The sequence below is a fragment of the Bos javanicus genome, chromosome 19 (assembly GCF_032452875.1).
Source record: "Bos javanicus breed banteng chromosome 19, ARS-OSU_banteng_1.0, whole genome shotgun sequence".
Taxonomy (NCBI): domain Eukaryota; kingdom Metazoa; phylum Chordata; class Mammalia; order Artiodactyla; family Bovidae; genus Bos; species Bos javanicus.
The window spans coordinates 44,061,321-44,081,371 of record NC_083886.1 but is presented as its reverse complement, the minus strand read 5'-3'; the positions used below and the strand labels follow the sequence as shown (position 1 = coordinate 44,081,371).

The 20,051-nt window shown below is 43.9% G+C and overlaps 1 protein-coding gene across 1 annotated transcript; it reads left to right on the top strand.

The window, feature by feature from the left end:
* The first annotated feature begins 110 nt into the window (after nucleotides 1–110).
* On the top strand, nucleotides 111–19,991 carry RETREG3 (reticulophagy regulator family member 3). Its single transcript, XM_061391880.1, has 9 exons — nucleotides 111–462; nucleotides 11,599–11,705; nucleotides 12,806–12,836; nucleotides 13,741–13,867; nucleotides 14,510–14,594; nucleotides 15,413–15,550; nucleotides 16,553–16,635; nucleotides 17,265–17,397; nucleotides 17,799–19,991. The coding sequence occupies exons 1-9, from the start codon at nucleotides 224–226 to the stop codon at nucleotides 18,254–18,256; spliced, it is 1,401 nt and encodes a 466-aa protein (XP_061247864.1). The 5' UTR covers nucleotides 111–223; the 3' UTR covers nucleotides 18,257–19,991.
* Nucleotides 19,992–20,051: the final 60 nt, after the last annotated feature.

The window sequence follows — 20,051 nt, the reverse complement described above, 5'->3', positions numbered from 1 at the left end:
GTTCGGCTTCAGCCCTGCAGACTGCGCGTGCGCAGCTCCTGACGGGCGTCGGGGACGTAATTTTGACGCAGTGTTCTTCGTCCTGGGATGTACGCGACCAAGAGCGTTCGCGCAGGCGCGCTGTGGAGGGATGCGGCCTCCCTCGTCGTTTCGCGCATCTGCGCAGTTGATATTATTGTGACTGTCGGGCCGTGGCCCCGGATGTTGTGGCTGCAGGGGGGAGATGGCGGAGGCAGAGGGGGTGGCCGAGGCCCCAGGCCCAGCCTCCGGTCAGACTTTCAAGGGTCGCCGCCCTATGTCAGGCTCCTGGGAGCGGGACCAGCAGGTTGAGGCGGCGCACCGGGCCCTGGTGGAGGTGCTGGGGCCTTACGAGCCTCTGCTGAGCCGAGTGCAGGCAGCCCTGGTGTGGGAGCGGCCAGCCAGGAGCGCCCTGTGGTGCCTGGGGCTGAACGCGGCTTTCTGGTGAGAGAACTGGATCCTCGGAAACCCTCCGAGGCGCGAATTCGTCAGGTTTCTCTAAGGCTCTCTCTCTCGCCTCCTTTGTTTTCTTCGCTGCACTGGCTCCTACCTATACCTGCCTAATTTTGTCTCACCTCCTTCCACTCTATCCCGCCTGAGGCTTTGGCACCGCAGTTCTTAGGGCCTTCCAGTTGTTTCCCCTGCTTTACGTGCACCCTCGCCCCGCACATCTAGCAGGAGCTTCTAGTAACATCTTGAGCCGCTCGCAGTGAGCGAAGGCGCCTCATTTTAGCCAAGAGAAGCTGTGTCCCGTTAAGGCCATCACCTCCCTTCTCTTGTCTGCTCAACAGTCTCGAGATCTTAGTACTTATTGTTGGGGTAGGTGAGTAAGGCGTGAGATCTTGAAAAGGGATCCATAGGTGTAATAAGGAAACAGGCTTAAACGACCTGAATTAGCATGTTAGATAGACATCCTTTTGCCCACTCAGGAAGTTTGCAAAGTCTGAGAGTCCGTGAGAGCCTCCATAACTGCAACTTGAAAGAAAATCACAAGCTTTTGAAGACAGTTATGAAATAGTAATTGTGGGATTTCACTCATTTCAAAGCCACTTAAGACGACTTCTCCGTGTTTCAAGGAATTAGAGGAGCATCCTTCGCCACGGTTTATATGCAAGGAAATTGAGGGTGTCTAATAGTGTTTGTTTTTCTGAGCTGGGATAGTAGGGCTAAAAATATGCTTAAAGAATCTGTCTGTGTCATGCTGTGTGAAAATGGAACTGCTGCTTCCCTGAGTTGTCATCTCCTGAAGTGAACTTAGGTCTTCATAGGATCTGCCAAGCAGAGTTTGAATTTATTCGTAACTAGGGAAGTATTACTGATCAGATTCCAAGGGAACTCAAGTGTAGGGGGGGTTTCTACAGCTGAATGAAAAATAAAGCAGTTCTGGATAAGCCTGAAACAAAACAAAGTGTGTGTTTCCAAAACATAATTGTTTTTGCTAGAAATATCTTTCCTCTTGAAATTCTTGGTTTTAAAACCAAAATATTTGTTATCCTTTGAAAGAACGTTTTTAGTGAGCTGGAGCAAACAAATAATTCCAAGTTCATTGACAGGAAGACACACTACGGAGGTATATATTACAGTAATCGTCTCCCGGTTTGAAGGAGACTTGGGTTAGAGGTGTCACAGCAATCTCTTGATATTTGTTGCTTCTAGAGTCTTGAGCAAACTTGATAAACTTTTCCTTCAGGATTCTTCATTTATTTTTGGTAGTGCTTCTTCCTTGATCCCCAGGTACCTACTCTCCCCCAGGCTCTCTGTTAGGAAACTTTTAACTGTAGCACCTCATTCTGGAGCGTTTCCCCAAGTGACCTTATCTTCTTTTCCTCTCACCTCCACATCCCAGACTGTAGCCCCAGACCATTAAGTCAAAACTTCTTTGCCTACAATGGGATTGTATTATTAGGAAAAGAGCTGATCATGAATCAGTTTGTATTAAAGTGTGACTGATGTATAAAAACATTGGCAGCATTTAAATGAATTCTGATAAAGCAAGGGTTTATTAATGCACATAGATCAGTAGCATATATGTTGTTATTTTTGAGGAGAGGACCTTCCACATGATCCTTGCCTGAGAGATTTTCTGGGTAGAATGTGGGGTGGAAGTCTGCTCATACATGTGTTTAAATGTTACAGTTACCTTTAATTTGCTGGTTCCCAATAGCATTTACTTAAGTTTACTAATATGCAATGTTTAGAATGTCAGATCCCTTTCTCCTTTCTCCTGGGTCTCTTAATGCATTGACACCCATTAGTCTTTATCTCTGGCATTTCCTGGTAGCTTGCCTGCTGTGTATCCAGTAGGCATTTACTGTTGTTACATTCCCATCAGGCTCTAAGTAGGTGGGGGAGAGATGTAACAAGATGAGGGTGTGACTCTTGAGAGTGAAAGAACTGGGTGTACCATTTATTGAGAGGACTCATACCTGTGAAGGTTACAAAATGACTGACTGATGGTGGTAAGGATCCAGAAGTGAGGGTTGTTTAACATTGGAGTTCACAGGGTGGTTTGTTTTAGGAAATGAGCTTCCGTGGAAGGTGATTTGAGGTTCAAAATAAAAGTCAGACTACATTCCAGTAGCATCAAATTGAATATGGGTGTAGATATTTTGCTTAGGAATGTCAAAGAGTAATTGCTTTGTTCTCATTTCATTTAAAAAGGTATTTAGGAAATGCAGGTGGGTCTTCGGTGCAGGTCAGAGAGAAATCAAATCTGAAGCATTTTATTTTTCTTTACTTGTTTTGAATAATGATACATCATTAACTGAGGTGTTTTATACATTTCGAGGTATTAGAAGACTGAATAGGAGTACAAACAAATCATCAGAATTCAGGTAGGTAGCTCTTAACTTTCAATGTTCTATCTTCTCAGTTGAGGTTTTCCTGTACCCGTGAATGTGCCCTTTTACATTTTAATAAAGAACATAAAAGATAGGGATAGATGAGATGCCTCGCTCCTATAGTATTTCAAGGCTTTCCTTCTTATTTTCCAGTTCCAGAAAAATTACAGTGATTGTGATCTTTAGCCTGTATTGCTCCTTGTCACTTATATGTTATTTTCTCTAGTATAACAACAGAAATATCAGGCCTTCCTTATCAATATCAGGCCTGTATTTTCGTTAGCCTCAACAGCACCTGTAAATGAATAATTTGGGGGAAGAATATCTGAGTCAGCAAGAATCTATCCTGACAGGATAAGAAAAAAACAGGTTCTAATAACTTTTTGGTTGGACTCATTCCTAGGAGATAAGGGAAGGATAAAGGAGCCCTGGAAAGGAGTGTAAACTCTAAGCCCTTGTACTGCCTCCTATGAAAAGCACATGGTTCACAGGGGTAGGGGACTGGGAGCAGGGGGCAGATGACTGCTGAGCTCCTTTCCAGTCTCACATTCTGTGATTCTAGGAGGTTAGGAATATTGATTTAGAGCAGTCCACAAACTTTTTTTTCTCTTTGATAAGATCTCTGTTGGGATCTGTTTTTAGAGTCACTAAGTCTGAGTTAACCATACTATATTTTAGTGGGTATTAGGAAATCTCTTGTTTTCACAATGGGAAAAAGGTGATTCCCTCCCTGCCCTCCCCCCCAGGAAAAATACCCCCAAGTGAAAAAATGACCCAAGAAGTGATTATACAGTAACGCTGATTTAAAAGGTTAGAATTTGAGGGGGGAAAAATAGTAGTGAGAGATAGGAAATGGAAAGGAGGGCCTATTAAGTAGAGGCATTTATTCTGTGAAAAAAAAATCTGTATATCAAATTTCAGATGGAATCTATTGAGCAGATGTTTCTGATGATGGTCTTTGGAGGGTTCTTCTTGCATTTGGTAGCAGGAAGGACTCCCAGAGATGCCTTGTTGTTGCTCAGTCGCTAAGTCGTGTCCAACTGTTTGGTACCCCATGAACTGTAGCATGCCAGGCTTCCCAGTCCTTCACTGTCTCCCTGAGCAGGGAGGATTCCCAGAGCTGCCTTGGCTTCTTTTTTTATTTCTTTTTTTTTTGCCAAAAGTTTTTATCTGTTCTGATTTTAAGGTTGGGTGCTTTCTGTCCATTAACATAAGGTGGGTCGTTTGCAGCTAGCTGGTTTCATTTCTGGTTTTGTACAGGCAGCAACCAGCACTACACGATATAGGTTACGTTAATTTTTTGTCTTTCTAATTTACCAGTGACTGGCTCATTAACCAGACAGCCGCAAGTGCTGTACAATAATGGGCTTTCTGTCCCTATAGGATGGGCTGCTTTGTTCTGAAGTGCCACTGAGAGAAGCTTATTCTGTAATAACAAAGAAACCCAGAAATAGTATCTTCTTTGATTGAAATAGACATGTGATCTTTCTTTTGTTTATGATTATAGCAGACTCTAATTTACCGATACCAATGATGAGGATCCATGGTTTTGTTGACCTCAAAAAATTGTTTCTTTTTGGAATTTCTCATGATTTTTCTGGACACCAGATTGTTTTTCTAATAAGTATTTTATTTAGACTGATAGTTAATTGAATTTTAGCCCCTAATAAAGGGGGTGGATAATTTATAAAAGGACAAAAAAACCCAAACAATAATAAATCAATGGATATATACATTTATACTCATTAATAATAAAAAATCTAATATAAGTGGCAGTGAATTACTAATTTCTGCTTATTAGGTTTTTAAAAATGATAGTATTTAATTCTGGGCAAAATATGGAAAATCTGATGTATGGTTGATAGGAATATGAATTTGACAGCCTTTCTGGAAACTAGGCAACAGTATTAAGACACTTAAAAAGTTACTACCTTTTCAAGGGCTTGGGAGAAATTGGGAGTGATTGCTAACCGGCATGGGGTTTTTTTGGGGGTGATTAAAATGTTCTAAATCAGATAATTATGATAGTTGCAACTCTGAGATACCAAAAAACACTGAATTTGACTGTTTACAAGGTATATTTTATGGTATGCAAACTGTATCTCTGTAATGCTGTTAAAATAGTTAATGGTTTTTGATCTAGTGCTGCTGCTGCTGCTGCTGCTGCTAAGTCGCTTCAGTCGTGTCCGACTCTGTGTGACCCCATAGACGGCAGCCCACCAGGCTCCTCCGTCCATGGGATTTTCCAGGCAAGAGTACTGGAGTGGGGTGCCATTGCCTTCTCCTTTGACCTAGTACTTCCATTTAAAGTAATCATAAGTAAGGTCAGATTTATGCTTAGTGATACAGAGTTTTATTACATCAAACATTGGAAGCATCTCAGTTCAATTAGGGAAAGGTTTAAAAACTAATTGTATCTGTGTATGATGTAATTAATCATCCTCAAGTTGTGAGTGCTTTTCTGGTGATAAAGAAAAACATATCTATGGATTTTTAAGTGAAGGAGAACGTTTTTAAACCAGGTACCCTGTATCCTTCCATGGAGTTTTTTTTTTTTTTCCCATGGAGTATTTTATATGTGAATATTTTTTTAACTGAAGGGAATAATCTCTCTTGATATTTTGGGATATGTGTGTGGATAATGAGTTATTTATTTTTTAAGCTTTTTACTTTGGAAAATTGGAGAACATATATATAAGAAGCAGAATAATATTATGTATCACCATGTATCTAGCTTTAAAAATGTTCAGTTCTTGGCCAATTTTGTGTCTTCTATACCCCAGTTCTTTTCCACCTCCTCCTTGTTTTGAGGCAAGAAACCAGTTTGTCCTGTAAAGTGTCCTACAGATTGTATTTTGCTGATTGCATCCCTGTGGCTTAACACGTTCCTCTGTGCTCTTCTGTGTGTTTCCTGTAAATTGGTAGCTGAATCTAGAGGCTTGACCAGATTTAGGGTAAAAAAATTTTTTTTGTCAGACTGGTAATAGTGTATTAATTTTATTTTTATTTTCTTCCTTAATTATGAAGTATATTTTCTGAAATTTCTTCTACAAACATGCTTGCCATTAGAAATAAAATAAATAAATAAATATCATTAAGGAAAAGTCTGTTGTGAACCTTCTACACTTGGTAGGAGTAATGGGCTGTGGGCAATAATCAAATTAAATAATTCACATGTGAATATCCAGAGTTGACTGCAGTTGTAGTTGTTTTTGCTAAGTTGGAAAGTTCTCATGATGATTATAGTTGCTGAAAAATGTTTTGCATGTTGTCTTATCCAGCTTTTACACTGTTATATCTGTATGTGAATTTTTTGGCTTGCAGAAATAGACATTGGAAGACGAAACTAATCCAGAGGAATCCTCCCTTATTTGTCTTCATTCCTTACTTACACCAATCTCACAAGTACTTTATCTTCAATTATGTCTTGTCCTTGTACATAGTTGCAGAGTTGGTTATTTTTTTTAACAGGTAGGCCTCCAGTGCAGTTCAGTTCAGTCACTCAGTCGTGTCTGACTCTTTGCAATCCCATGGACTTCAGCACGCCAGGCTTCCCTGCCTATCACCAACTCCCAGAGCCTACTCAAACTCATGTCCATCGAGTTAGTGATGCCATCCAACCATCTCATCCTCTGTCACAGCCAAGTTACCTCCATAAAATAAAAGTATAATGTGACTTCACTATATTCCAAACACACCAATCTGAGACTGATATTTCCTTTTAAGAATTTAGTATTGAGGCTGAAGGAAAGGTGTACACACTTATCCATATTCTTTTATATTTGATAGACCCCTAAAGGAATTAATAACATTTGATATTGTCTTCCCTGATAGTTCAGTTGGTAAAGAATCTGCCTGCAATGCAGGAGACCCCGGTTTGATTCCTGGGTCGAGAAGATCTGCTGGAGAAGGGATAGGCTTCCCACTCCAGTATTTCTTGGGCTTCCCTGGTGGCTCAGCTGGTAAAGAATCCGCCTGCAATGCGGGAGACCTGGGTTTGATCCCTGGGTTGGGAAGATCCCCTAGAGAAGGGAAAGGCTACCCACTCTAGTATTCTGGCCTGGAGAATTCCATGGACTATACAGTCCTTGGGGTCTCAAAGAGTTGGATGCACTGAGCGACTTTCAGTTTCACTTTCAGGTACCTTGGAGGGGGCTTCCCAGGTGGCGCTAGTGGTAAGCTTATCTGCTAGTGCAGAAGATGTAAGAGATGCTGGTTCAATTCCTGGGTGGGGAAGATCCCTTGGAGGAGGAAATGGCAACCCACTCCAGTACTCTTGCCTGGAGAATCCCATGGACAGAGGAGCCTGGCAGGGTCCATAGGGTCCCATAGAGTCAGACACAAGTGATTTAGCATGTATGCATGCAGGTACCTTGAAGAGATCAACTCTAGTGGTTTGAGGTGAACTTCCCATTAATTAATATTTTATCTGTATGGAAGAAACTATTTTTCCAAGAATTGTTATTTTACCTAGGGCTTCCCTCACAGCTCAGTTAGTAAAGAGTCCACCTGCAATGCAGGAGACCCTGGTTGGATTCCTGGGTTAGGAAGATCTGCTGGAGAAGGGATTTCCACTCCAGTGTTCTTGGGCTTCCCTCGTGACTCAACTGGTAAAGAATCCACCTGCAATGTGGAAGACCTGGGTTCAGTCCCTGGGTTGGGAAGATCCCCTGGAGAAGGGAAAAGCTACCCACTCCAGTATTCTGGCCTGGAGAATTCCATGGACTGTATAGTCTGAGGGATCACAAAGAGTAAGACATGACTGAGCGACTCTCACTTCACAGAAAAGCTCTTCTTCCTCTTAAGTTTCTGCGTTGGCTTGTTCAAGGAAAGGTTATCCTGTGTCTGGCTCTAAAATTGCATTACTGACCAGGATTAATCTGGTTCAAGAAGATGCTTGCAGTTTTAGCCTTCATGATCCAGCAAATAGACCATTTGTAAAACTCTTTGCTGATTCTCCTTTATGTGCAGGATAAAATTCAGTACCCTTTGTCATAAAAGGTCCCTCATGGTCTGACTTCTTCCTCTCTCCCCATACTCATCCTCTCCCTCTGTTCTTTATGTTTGAGTTCTGTCAGACTACTTGTAGTTCCCTAAATATGTCATGCCAGCTGGCTGTTCTCCCTCTCTGAATATCTTCTCCTTTCTCACACTCTTTTCCTGTGTTGTCTTACCTTTGCAAATCCCAGCTTAGATGTCCTCATCGTTATTGTTATCTTATCATGCTATGTTACAAACACGTACTGACACAAATCCACTTGAGAATAAGGTCCATGTGTTACTCTTTTCTGTAACTGGCCTACTTACCATAAGGCCTCAGCATATAGTAGGCAATTAATAAATGTTTGAATTGAGTTGAAGCATAGGTGGGGGCTCTAACAGACTATAGTTCAGCTCTTCGAGAAACTGTATTTTTATTGCGGTCATCTTTGAAAAACTGACCTTTCTTAGAAAAGTTTAGTATCCTTTCCCTACCCCAGTTTGTATTTGCGTTAGCAGTTGTGATCTGGAAAGTGAAAGTTGCAGATAGTCTGGATTGCCTCCCTAGAGAGCCCTCGCAGGTACTTCAGAGAACACTGAGTCGTGCCACATCCTGCTGCTGGGACATGGAAGCAGCAGCACGGGGGAGCAAGATGCTCTCAGCCCTTATCCTTGGCCTTGTTAAACTTCCTTGTTTGTTGAGGTGATGAACTGGCTTTGGAGAGAAGATTAATGGCCTTGGGGCAGCTCTTGAGGCTTACTCCTGTTAAACTACTTTCATTCTTTAATTTCGTGTATAATTACAGTATCCTTGAAGTGATGGGGTGGAAATATTGGAATAGGGTTGCCATTAGTGACTGGGTTTCTTTAAGTTCTTGGTTTCTTCCATCCCTCATTTTTTGTATTGTTTAAAATACATAACATGGATTCATGTTTATTGAAAACAGTGCAAAACATCTAGAGACCAAAATTAAAGTTCCTCTGACAGTCCCTGCATGCATATGTATGTATGTATATCTATGTATTCATAGATACAGCTTTTTCTTAAAAAAAAAAAAAAAAAAAAAAGGATTATACTCTTAGTATGGTATTCTGTGAATATGTCAAGTCATTAGGTCACGTGTTGTATTGAGAAGATGAGATCGTTTATAACCATGAATGATCTCTTGGTCATCCTTATTCTCGTTTGATCAGTTGCTGTGATGATAGCTAATAACACTGCTCCTTTGTAAAATTGAATAGGACATATATTGGGCATATATAGGTGCCTTGTTTGTATTTTCTTGTCTTTTTAGCAAGATCAACCATGGTATTTTTAAAGATAATTTTATTTGTTTATATTTGCCTCTGCTGGGTCTTTGTTGCTGTGCAGGCTTTTCTCAAGTTTCGGTGAGCAGGGGCTGCTCTCTCTAGTTGAGGTGCTCGGGCTTCTCATTACAGTGGCTTTTTCTTATTGAGGAGCACGGGCTTTAGGCATATGGGCTCAGTAGCTGCAGCTCCCGTGCCCCAGAGCGCAGGCTCAATAGTTGTGGCGCACAGGCTTGGTTGCTCCACAGCATGCGGGATCTTCCTGGATCAGAGATTGCCTCTAGGTCTTCTGCATTGGCAGGCAGATTCTTTACCACTGAGCACCAAGGAAGCCAACTATAATACTTTTATAAGTGACTTAAGTATGTTGTTTCTTATACCTCCAAACAATCCTGCATGATTTGTTATTGTTAATATAGATATAACATATAGATGAGGAAACTGAGGCTTAAGGAGGTTTAAGCTAATTTACTCAGAGTCATACAACTAAGAGTGCCTGTTCAGAGAAAGACTCAAGTCAATCTAGCTTTAAAAGCCATACCTCACTGCCCTGCTGAACTGCTTCTCTGGTGATGCATTTGGCCTCCCTTAATTCCTTGGTGGCTCAGTGTTGAAGAATCTGCCTGTCAGTGCAGGAGACGCGGGTTCGATTCCTGGGTTGGGAAGATCCCTGGAGAAGGAAATGGCAACCCACTCCAGTTCTTGACTGGGAAATCCCATGGACAGAGTAGCCTGGTGGGTTACAGTCCATGGATTTGCAAAGAGTCGGACACAACGTAGCAACTAAACAGCAACAACAAAGATCTTAGAACAGTTGTCTCTCAAACCATCTTCAGTGAAGGACTAGTGTTGTCTTTTTCCCCGGTCTACATCTGATCAAATTTTTGTAAAATACAATATAAATAAGTTACTAGATAAGTTAAAAAGGCACACAAAATACAAACCCAAATATATCCTTATGTTCGAAATTACTTGGTCAAATTGCTATAAAAATTACTAAATTCTTGCTTTCAGTTTCTGTACTTACTTCCTTGACAGTCTGGTAAAATCACTGGACTACAGACACTCTGCAGGGCACTGCCCTGGAGGCTTTTGAGTTGGATCATAGAAAGATTCATAAGAACCAGTCTTTTTTTTTGAAAAAAAATTTTATTGTGAAAGATTTTAAATATATACAGAAGTAGAGAGGAGAGCATAAGGAATTTCATGTACTCATCACCCAGCTTCAGCAGTGAAGAACTCACAGTCAGTCTTGTTTCCTCTTCTTTCACATCCTTTGCCCCTTGGCAGGCTATTGTTTTGACACAAATCCCAAATACGTCATTTCATTCATAAATATCTTAGTATGTATCTCTAAAAGATAGGGACTCTTTAAAAACAGAACTTCCATAATATCACCATATCCCCCCAAATTAACAGTAATTCCTTAATATTTTCAGACCTACTGTCAGTGTTCTGATTTCCCCAATTTTTTTGTAAACATCTTTTTATGCACCCATATTTATTCCTTCAAATAATAATTAGCTTTTCCTTCATTCTGTTAATTCGATACATTACAGTTGTTGATTTTTGTATCTTGAACCACCCTTGCATTCCTGGGATAAGTCCCTGGAATTATTCATGGTGTATAATCCTTTTAATATGCTGCTGAATTCATGTTGATAATATTTTATTGAGGATTTTTGCCTCAATATTCATAACGTGTATTGGACTGTAGTTTTCTTGTAGTGTTTTGTCTGGCTTTGGTATCAGTAATGTTCTCCTCATTAAATGAGTCAGGTTTTCTGGGAAGTTTGAGAAGGGTTGATGTCAGTTCTGAAGAAGTGGTTTTTAGATGGAGCTTCAGTGCTCACTTTTTGTGTGTCCTTGACCAAGTTGGTTCACTTTTTTGAGCCTTTGTTCCTTTATCTGAAAAAGGATGTCTGATTGAGTTAGCTGTTCTTTAATGCACCTCTGTCAGTTTATTGCCCTGAACCAGGGTCTAATTTTATAGAAAGACGTTTGCTTTCATCATAACAACTTGTTCAGTTCGAGAATGAATTTTGGGGATTCCCTGGCCATCCAGTGGTTAGGACTCTGAGCTTTCACTGCTGAGGGCCCAGGTTCGGTCACTGGTTGGGGAACTCAGATCCCATAAGCCATGCAGTGTGGCCGAGAAACCCCAAAACAGGCAACAAAAAAGATGAATTTCTTCTTGAAATTAATAGAATCACAGACTTGAAAGTTGAAAGGGGCTCTAAGTTTATTTGATTTAGTCATTTGGCTTTGCAGAAGCAAATTCTTATGTCTACGCCATAGGTAAAATAGCTAAAGTCCGTTGAGTTTAAGTGGTTTTTCCCAAGGTGTATAGCTAGCACTTAAGTCTGTTTACCACAGAACCAGTAGTGCACATAGGGTCTTTTATAAAATTAGCTTAAGTGGATAACGATCTTCTCTTTCTCCTTCCCTTTAGGTTCTTTGCCCTGACATCCCTTCGTCTTGTGTTTTTACTTGCATTCAGCTCAATGATTATTGTGTGTATAGATCAATGGAAGAACAAAATCTGGCCTGAAATAAAAGGTGAGTTTGGTAGGATTTAGAACATTCTGAACCGGAAATTGTCTATCATTTTTACCTGTAGTTTTAGGAGTTTTTGGAGGAGTATGTGAAGCTGGGAATAGCTTTTGAAGTCTGAATTATTTGCTTTAGGAGACACTTGAAGGGCTAGCGCCCCACCCACAGTGCCTTAGAGCTGAGTTCTGTCCTTCCCATTGTTGTTAAGTTCAGGAAATCTGTATCCACCACCTGAGATATCCTTTCCTTCATAATTGGTGTGAGGAATAAATAGTCATCAAGTTGTTAAATAATTTTCCTCACTAGATACTGCATCAATACCAAGGCAGTATCAGTTTGCCTCTCAGGAATTTCTTTTAAATTGTTTAAAAAGACTGATAAATAGGAGGTTAGGGGAGTAAGGAATAACAGCAGCTTTGGGATTTCAGAGCGAGGAGAGGAGTAAGAGTGGCATTACAGTTAGCAGAGGTAGGCAGCGGCAGGCTGGGCAGTTGGTTTGGGTGGAGACTGAGAGTGAGGAAGATTGATGTAGGTTGGACATGTTATTTTTGAAGTGCTGGCAGAATATTCAAACTAGAGTGTACAGTTTTTAAATACATTCCCATCCTATTTTGCAGAGACTTCAAGGAATCATGTAGTTCACCCACCTGTCCTATGGCTAGTGAATGTCAGAAGACTTTTCATCATTGATTGTAGTTAATAGGTCTCTTTTGAATAGCAGATTTCCAGAGTTAAAGTAGTCATAACATGCCCTCATGACCTGGCACACATTGATGCATATGAGCAACCCAGACACACTTGAGGGGTGGGTGGGATGAACTTCTTTGTGTGCACCTTGGCTCTCAGCTGTAGTAATTAGAAGGGGCCCTAATGCTCCATTTGAATTCCCACCCCATCCTACCAGAGAAATGAGCAGGCATTAGCTATCATTCCCTTGTCTGTAGCTCCCTAACTGGCAGTATAACATGGTGTCTCCTTTTTATTGGCTGTTACTGTTTTCCTTTCCCCCAAACCTATTAAAACTTGAGCTATCAGACCAACAGCCTAACATTTTCATGTTTTGTTTTCCCTACCAACTAATGCTGGTGTTTGTTTTAATATTGTAGTGCCAAGACCCGGCGTGTTAGACAATGAGAGGTATGGAATGCTAATTAAATCCCTTTTTGTTGCTCTGATTGATTCTCTTGTTGTAGTATTCTGGTTACAGGTTGTTAACTCCATGTTCTGGATACAAATTAGAAGCTGAGAACCTAGTCTGTTGCAAATAATCATTTTAACAAATCCTAAAGTTCAGGCAGCAGTAGGTTGAGATGCTGAGCGTCCTGTGATACTTGTAAGAGACATTTCTGAGAAAGCAACATTAGCGTGCTGACGTACCAAGGAATTATTCAGCCCGTGTGAAAACTTAGAGGCAACTTACCTCATTTGTCTCCTGGCTTTTATAAAAACCAGGTCATTTAGTGTTTCTGTTACCTTTGGCTGTTTAAAGTTCCTGGTCAGAAAACACATTCGTTTCTGGCATCAGCAAGCCAAAGATTCCTCTTGTGGCTTACAGCTCCTGCTTTCATTTTTCAGTTCATTCATGTCATATGTTGGATTGTCTTTGCTGGGTTTATTTTGGTTTTGTTTTGTTTTCTCTCTAAGGGGCACATCCATCGCCTCCACCCCACCCACCACAGTGCTGTCAGTCTGTGCTTTACGTTTTCTCCTGGATTGCAATCTTAGTGAATTGCAGTAGTCTGAGCACAGGAAAGATGCTTTTAAGCACAAAGGGCCTAGGAGCTGGTGGCAGGTTTACACACGTGGATTGGGCTGCTGGCTCATAGGGTGGAGTTGTCAGAACAAGTTTGCCCTCCTAGTCCTTAAATTCAAGTTTCAACCTGGAGAGCCAAGAAGAAAGTCGTGCTTCACCTCTAGAGCACCTCGGGCTAGCCACTCCCCAGCCCCTATTTAAACCCGGAACCATCAGCTGCCTTCAAAGTGAGATGGGGGGGAACCCTCAGCACCCTCCTTTCACAGCTCCCCCTTCTCTTTCCCATAGCTGGGGTTTTGTGCACCCTCGGTTACTCAGCGTGCCCGAGCTCTGCCACCACGTAGCTGAAGTCTGGGTTAGTGGGACCATTTTCATAAGGAATCTTTTGCTTTTCAAAAAGCAAAACCCAGGCAAGGTAAGACTCTTCCCTTTTTCACTCTCATTTCTGGCTTCTCAGTTCAGTTCATGCTAAACTGAAACAGCCCTTTTACTACCTATCCTCATTCAAGAAAGAAAAGACCATGGTGCTGGTAGAGACAAGGGAAGTCATAGGAAGGGGCTTCTGACCAGCCACTAGGACTAAGGCAAGAACTCAATGACTCCTTCAGGTGCTTGCCACTTAGATTAGGCCATCTTCCTGCCCCAAGATGGGAAAGAAAGCTTGCTTGTGTGCATTCTGTGTCATATTAAACATGTGGTAAGTGGTTGAGTTTTTCATTTTATTTTACTTTGCCTTAAAAAAGCCCACCACCAGCACTTGTTTTCAGAGAGAATTTTTGGCTCAGTCCTATTCAAACCATTTCCCAGCATGAAAGGTGCAGCCCTGTGGGGTTAGCCATGTGAGAAGAGTTTGAATAGAAGTGGACATGCTCCCTTTCCTCCCCAGCAGAATCACCATCAGCAGCAGTGGCTAGGTACATGTCATTCTGACATGTCCAGGCTTTATTCAGAGGTCATAAAAAATCATTTCAGTCACATTCCATCTTACCTGCCCCCCATCCCCACCCCATCCCCTGCCATATAGCAGAAACTTAATATTGTTTCCTGACACCCCTAGTTCTGCTTGCTGAGCTGTGGGATACTGACCTTTTTGGCTGTCTTGGGCCGCTACATCCCTGGGCTCCTGCTCTCCTACTTAATTCGTAAGTATGATATATACCTCCCCCACAAGCTTAACCTACTCATAGCTTCTCTAGCCATAGCTACCTTTGTCTAGAGAGAGGACTTTTATATTTTGGTTCTCCAGGAAATGACCTTTTTTATTTTCATGTCCTGTTTAGAGTCATGAAAATACCTTTCTTCTTACCTGTCAAGCTCCCACATATAAAGTCCTTTTCTTACCGAATTTTAGAAACTGACAAGGGTCCACTAACCAGCTATAAAGAAAGGACTGTCTGTTCCTATTTCAGGAGGGAATTTTTAGAGTCAGTGTATTGTGTAACAGTAGGACATAACTCTTAGGATTCTGTTCTAGATTCTGTTTACTCTGTAGGTTACTAGGTTCTGTTTACCTGGAGCACTTCCCCCCACCCCACCCCTCCAGAGCAGTTTTGTAAATTTAGTTACTTCATATTGGCATGAACTCTGTCTACTTGAGGCTGGAAGAACTGAGCAATAATGACCCTGGTGATTATATAGCAGAAGCTCGAATGATGTGTTGTGTAGCTGCCGAGGCATTGTTACCATCTGGTCGTGTTTATGACTCAGCGACACCCATATGCAGGTGACAGCACTGGTTCTGCCCTTGATGTGTCAGCAGCACAGCCCACCGTGCACAGCCCTGTCAGGGCTACAGAAGTCTCTGACCCCAAAAATCTTCACCTCGTGAAGATGACCTGCAGAATTAAGCAGGACCGTCCCACACTAAGTGTCCCAGCCCTAAGGACACACGGCAGAGGGACAGTGAGGACTGTGTATGCAGCCCTTTCTCCATCTCACCACTCTTTCTCACTCCTCTCAGTTGTCACTGTCATGATGTGGCCCCTCGCTGTGTACCACCGACTGTGGGACCGAGTGTATGTACGGCTGAAGCCCGCACTGCAGCGGCTGGACTTCAGCGTTCGTGGCTACATGATGTCCAAGCAGAGAGAGAGACAATGTAAGTGTCCAGGGGAACCTTCCGTCCATTTGGGCAGTTTGGGGAGAAGGAGAAGCCCAGAGGTTTGGCGTCATAGGTCCTTGAACGTGGAGAAGTGGGATGTGGTTGGTGCATAGCGGGGTGGTAGGTAAAAGTGATGATCTACTCTAGGGAACTCTGCAGGCTTACCAATTTTTCCCTTTGGAATTCTAGACACTCATTTTAGACAAATATGAGACAAGTTCTCCCACATCATATAAAAGACAGTGAAGATATTCCCAGTGTTAGCTGCTTTTTATGAAGCACGTCCCATGTGCCCAAGCACTGAGCTGGCTGCTCTGCATACGTTGTCTGTACAACACCCTTAAAAAGAGGGTGATATTTTCCTTTTCTGGTTGAGGAAACTGAAGCTCACGGTTAGTAAATGGCAGAGTAGGTCTTTTAAACTCCTCAGGTGGGCCTCTGTTCACTCCTGAAAGCTGCCTTCCCAAAGTGATTGAAAACTGGCTTCTGAAGCCGGGTGTATACTAGCCTGAGATCCTCCAACCCACAAACGACAGTCGAGCGAGCTTTTCCCTATCTTCTGTGGTGTGGTCGGCTTGGGTCTTCATTAAGCCCTGGCCTTCTAAGAGCCCTGCACATGGGTGCCAAGGCCTGGCTCCGCCTGACGCAGCCAGTTGAGCAGTACCACTCCTCAAAAGCCTGATTCAGCCCAGGTGGGGTGGCTCCCTTTGCCTTCTCTGTGATAGTATCCACTTTTCACACTGATATCTGATCTGTTCTTAGCTGAGCTTGAGGCTTGTTGACAAGACTGGTAGTTGATCTGACCAGAACAGAAAGGGTTTCTTTCCTGTTATGTTATTAGCTTACCTTGCTACTTAGGCAGTTCCTTCCTCAGACATCGGTATGTAGGTTTAAGGGGTTCATTCTCTGGTATTCTGACTTTAATGCCTTTGAAATTCGAAGAGGGAGGGAGTTTGCCCTCAAGGGAAGGTGTTCATGGCTTCTGCTCTTCCCACACAGTGCGGCGCAGAGCTCTCCACCCAGAGCGTGCTGCGGACAACCACAGTGACAGCGAGGAGGAGCTTGCTGCCTTCTGTCCTCAGGTATCTGGGGTGTGGGGAGCTGCCTCACTGGCCAGTTTTTTTAGCTCCTTTTTTACCATCTGGTACTCCTGTTTAGACAGTAAACAGGTTTCCAGGGTCACTGTGGGCTCTCCAAGGACCTTCCTGCCCCCAAGAGCAGTGAGGAGAGAAGCTAGTATTATATTGGGACTTTGTATGTAGATCTTTGTTTGAGTTTGGTGACCAGCACACCCTCTTCCATGTCTCCTTTTAACCCCTGCCATCAGGGCAGAACTTCTGCAACTGGCCTGATCTCTCTTTAAACAGCCCAGCTTGCCTTAGGTCAAGCGGTAACCTGTGCATTTCCTCCTGGCCACCTGTGAAAAGTATTCTCTGGGTTAGTTATTTGCATCAGAGTATAAGTGGCTGGTTGACTCTCAAGGCTGCTTTCCTTCCTGGGCTCAAGATTGATGAAAAAGAGTGTTTTCCCTGGGGGAGCAACCTGAAAGGGGTCAGGATTCTGACTGAAGTCGCCATCCATGCCTGGTTACACTGTTAGCCTTAGGGGTAGCCTTTGGGGCCAGCTCACTGGTGAAGCTGTAAGTGGCAGACTGCACCTGTTTTCTAATGGCACCGCTTCTTCATGCTTGTTGGTCTTGTCTTTACCTCAGCTGGATGATTCCACTGTTGCCAGGGAACTGGCCATCACAGACTCCGAGCACTCGGATGCTGAGGTCTCCTGTACAGACAACGGTACATTCAACCTTTCACGGGGCCAAACACCTCTAACAGAAGGCTCTGAAGGTGAGAGGAACCTTGGACCCAAGTTGATACTGGCTCTGACTGTTGCCACTCAGCTTTGCAGGCAGCAGGGACACTACCCCCGCCTCACCTGTTTTCCGAGCTGTGGATTAGGTGGTGGAGCAGCTTTAGGGGCATGGCTCCAGCCAGATGGCACTGCTGCTCCCCTGGAAGTCCTCAGCCGCTTAGTGGCCTCAGGATCAAAGCTCATGGGGGACATGGCAGAGAAAGGGGAAGTTCTTTGGCCAGTAAAGGTAACAGCAGTCTATAAGTGGAGGGGGAAGGCTGACCAGTGCCAGAAATCCAGGGTGGAAACATCTGGTTATTTGGGGCTGACGTGGTGGGGCTGGGGCACAGGAAGGCCAGGCGGTTGCCATGTCTCAGACACTCCTCTGTTCTCCCAGACCTAGATGGTCACAGTGATCCAGAGGAATCCTTCGCCAGAGACCTTCCAGACTTCCCTTCCATTAACGTGGATCCTACGGGCCTGGATGACGAGGACGATACCAGCATTGGGATGCCCAGCTTGATGTACCGGTCCCCGCCGGGGGCTGGGGAGTCTCAGGGCCCCCCTGCCAGCCGGGAAGAGGCCGCACTGCCGGAGCTTTTGCTTGGTGCCCTGCCTGCAGGATCCAACCTCACCAGCAACCTTGCTAGCCTGGTTTCGCAGGGCATGATCCAACTGGCCCTGTCAGGGGCCTCCCAGCCAGGCCCTTCTGGCCTACCTCCCCGGAGAGCCACCAGAGGTGTCCTCAGGGCACCCAGTTCAGACCTGGACACTGATGCTGAGGGGGATGACTTTGAACTTCTGGACCAGTCAGAGCTGAATCAGCTGGACCCTGCCAGTTCCAGGAGCCACTGAGGAGAGACTTCCTTTGGGGGGGGGTCACTGTGGTTTAAGTTTTTTTCTCCCCATTCCACTTAAGGTGAAGGGGCAAGGGAAGAACCCAGGTCCAACCCTCTGAATTATATATAGTATGCACGGTGGCCTGGCTGATGCTCAGAGGCCTACTCAGAGAGGATACTCACTCCCTTGCTATCAGCTAGATGCTGATATCTGAGCTCAAGTCACCGAAGTGAGAGTGTGCTCCCCTGAGGGACACTTCTCTCCATCAGGATGGTGGTACTTTTGGGGAACAAAGTAGTCAGGGGTATTGGTTCCCTTTTGAGGGGATGCTGCTGTGTGCTTCTAGGTCTGGGTGGTCAGAGGCCCTCAGTGAATAGATCCCTTCCCTTCCTTCCTCCGTTTATCATCTCCCTAGAGCTCCGAGTCAGGCAGCTGGAAGAGTTTTACTGTCCTCTTTTGCTAAGCCATGGTTGATTTGCCTTTTTCTAAGCAAACTTGTCCTTTGGTTCTGCAGAGCAGGCCTGTTCCCCTTGCCTCAGCCCATCCTCATTTCTTGAGGCCTAGCCCCTAGTGCTCCAGAATCTTGCTTGTGAAGTTTTAGAATGTGAACATGAGGTGTGGGTGGGCCTCTTCCACATTACTTTGGGCTGTGGGGTCAGTGGGTTGGGAGGGTGAACGCCTCTGTAGCTCCCAGACTCACTCACTGTTTTGGAGCTGCCTGGTTATTTTTGGTGCTGCTAACCCCTGGCTCCATTTACCCATCAGCCTGAGCAACGAGCATAGCAATACCATACCATTCCATACCATTTCCGTGTTCCCTTCCTTCCCCTGCTCCTCCTTTGGAGAAGCAATAATCCCACACAGGCGATGTCAGAGTAGCACTTTACAGACGGCTCAGTGGCATTCATCCCAGGAGCCACCAGCTCTTCTTGCACCAGCTCTTCTTACCCTCTGTTCAGCTCCTTTAATAATTTTGTTTTCAACTGCCCAGTTTGGCAGGGCCTCTTTTAAGATGAGCCCAGTTAGCGAGAATGTGTCTGTAATCAGCAGAAACCCCTGTATGGGGTATCTATATTCTACTGCCCCTAGTAAAAATCATGTGAGACAAAAACAAAATGATCACTAGTTCTAAACCCATGCCTCCCCAATCAGAGCTCAAGCCAAATTCTCCTAATCATCTGTCCCTCCACATAAATTACCCCTTTGCTGATCCTCAGGGACCACTCCCTCCAACACCCCGCACCTGGGTGATGGATGTTGGACAGAGCCAGTTTTCACGTGCTGCAGGTGGGAGTGTGCTAACGTGTTTGCTCTTGGTTGATGGACAAGGTAGAGGCCAGGGAGTAAAAATAGTCAACGGTGAGAGGAGAGAAGAGCTTGGTGTCTGATTCAGTCACTTCCCTTTGTGTGAAGTTGAGAGTAACAGCCTCTCCCTCGCTTTAGGGTTCTCAGACTTTGGACACCTCTCTTCTCAGAGCCCAGATGTCTTACAGGTGAGCTCTGATGTGGAAGAAAACAGGAGGTGTGGGAAAGGAGTGGGATTTTGGCGTTTGCATGAGTGTGTGTAGCTTCAGGCCTTGGGAGTTGGCAGGAGGGAGAAAAGGAAGGAGAGCAAAATCTTTGGAAGGTGTGTTTTGTACCTGCGGATCCTGCTCTGAATCTCCTTAGTCCTCCACTGTGAATCCGGATGGGGATGAGGGTGGGAGGGGTGCTGGGGAATAAATCTTGTATGAGAACAACCTTTAAGAGACTTAACATTGAATGGTGTCTTAGCCTTGAAAGGTCTTGCTAATCTGAGATGTTATTAGAG

What these genes read in the sequence shown, in the direction of transcription:
- RETREG3 (XM_061391880.1), top strand. Translation starts at nt 224, where the DNA reads ATGGCGGAGGCAGAGGGGGTGGCCGAGGCCCCAGGCCCAGCCTCCGGT. An exon ending in CCTGCTCTCCTACTTAATTC is followed by an intron (nt 14,595 to 15,412) that starts GTAAGTATGATA and finishes CACTCCTCTCAG; the next exon opens with TTGTCACTGTCATGATGTGG. An exon ending in CAAGCAGAGAGAGAGACAAT is followed by an intron (nt 15,551 to 16,552) that starts GTAAGTGTCCAG and finishes CTTCCCACACAG; the next exon opens with TGCGGCGCAGAGCTCTCCAC.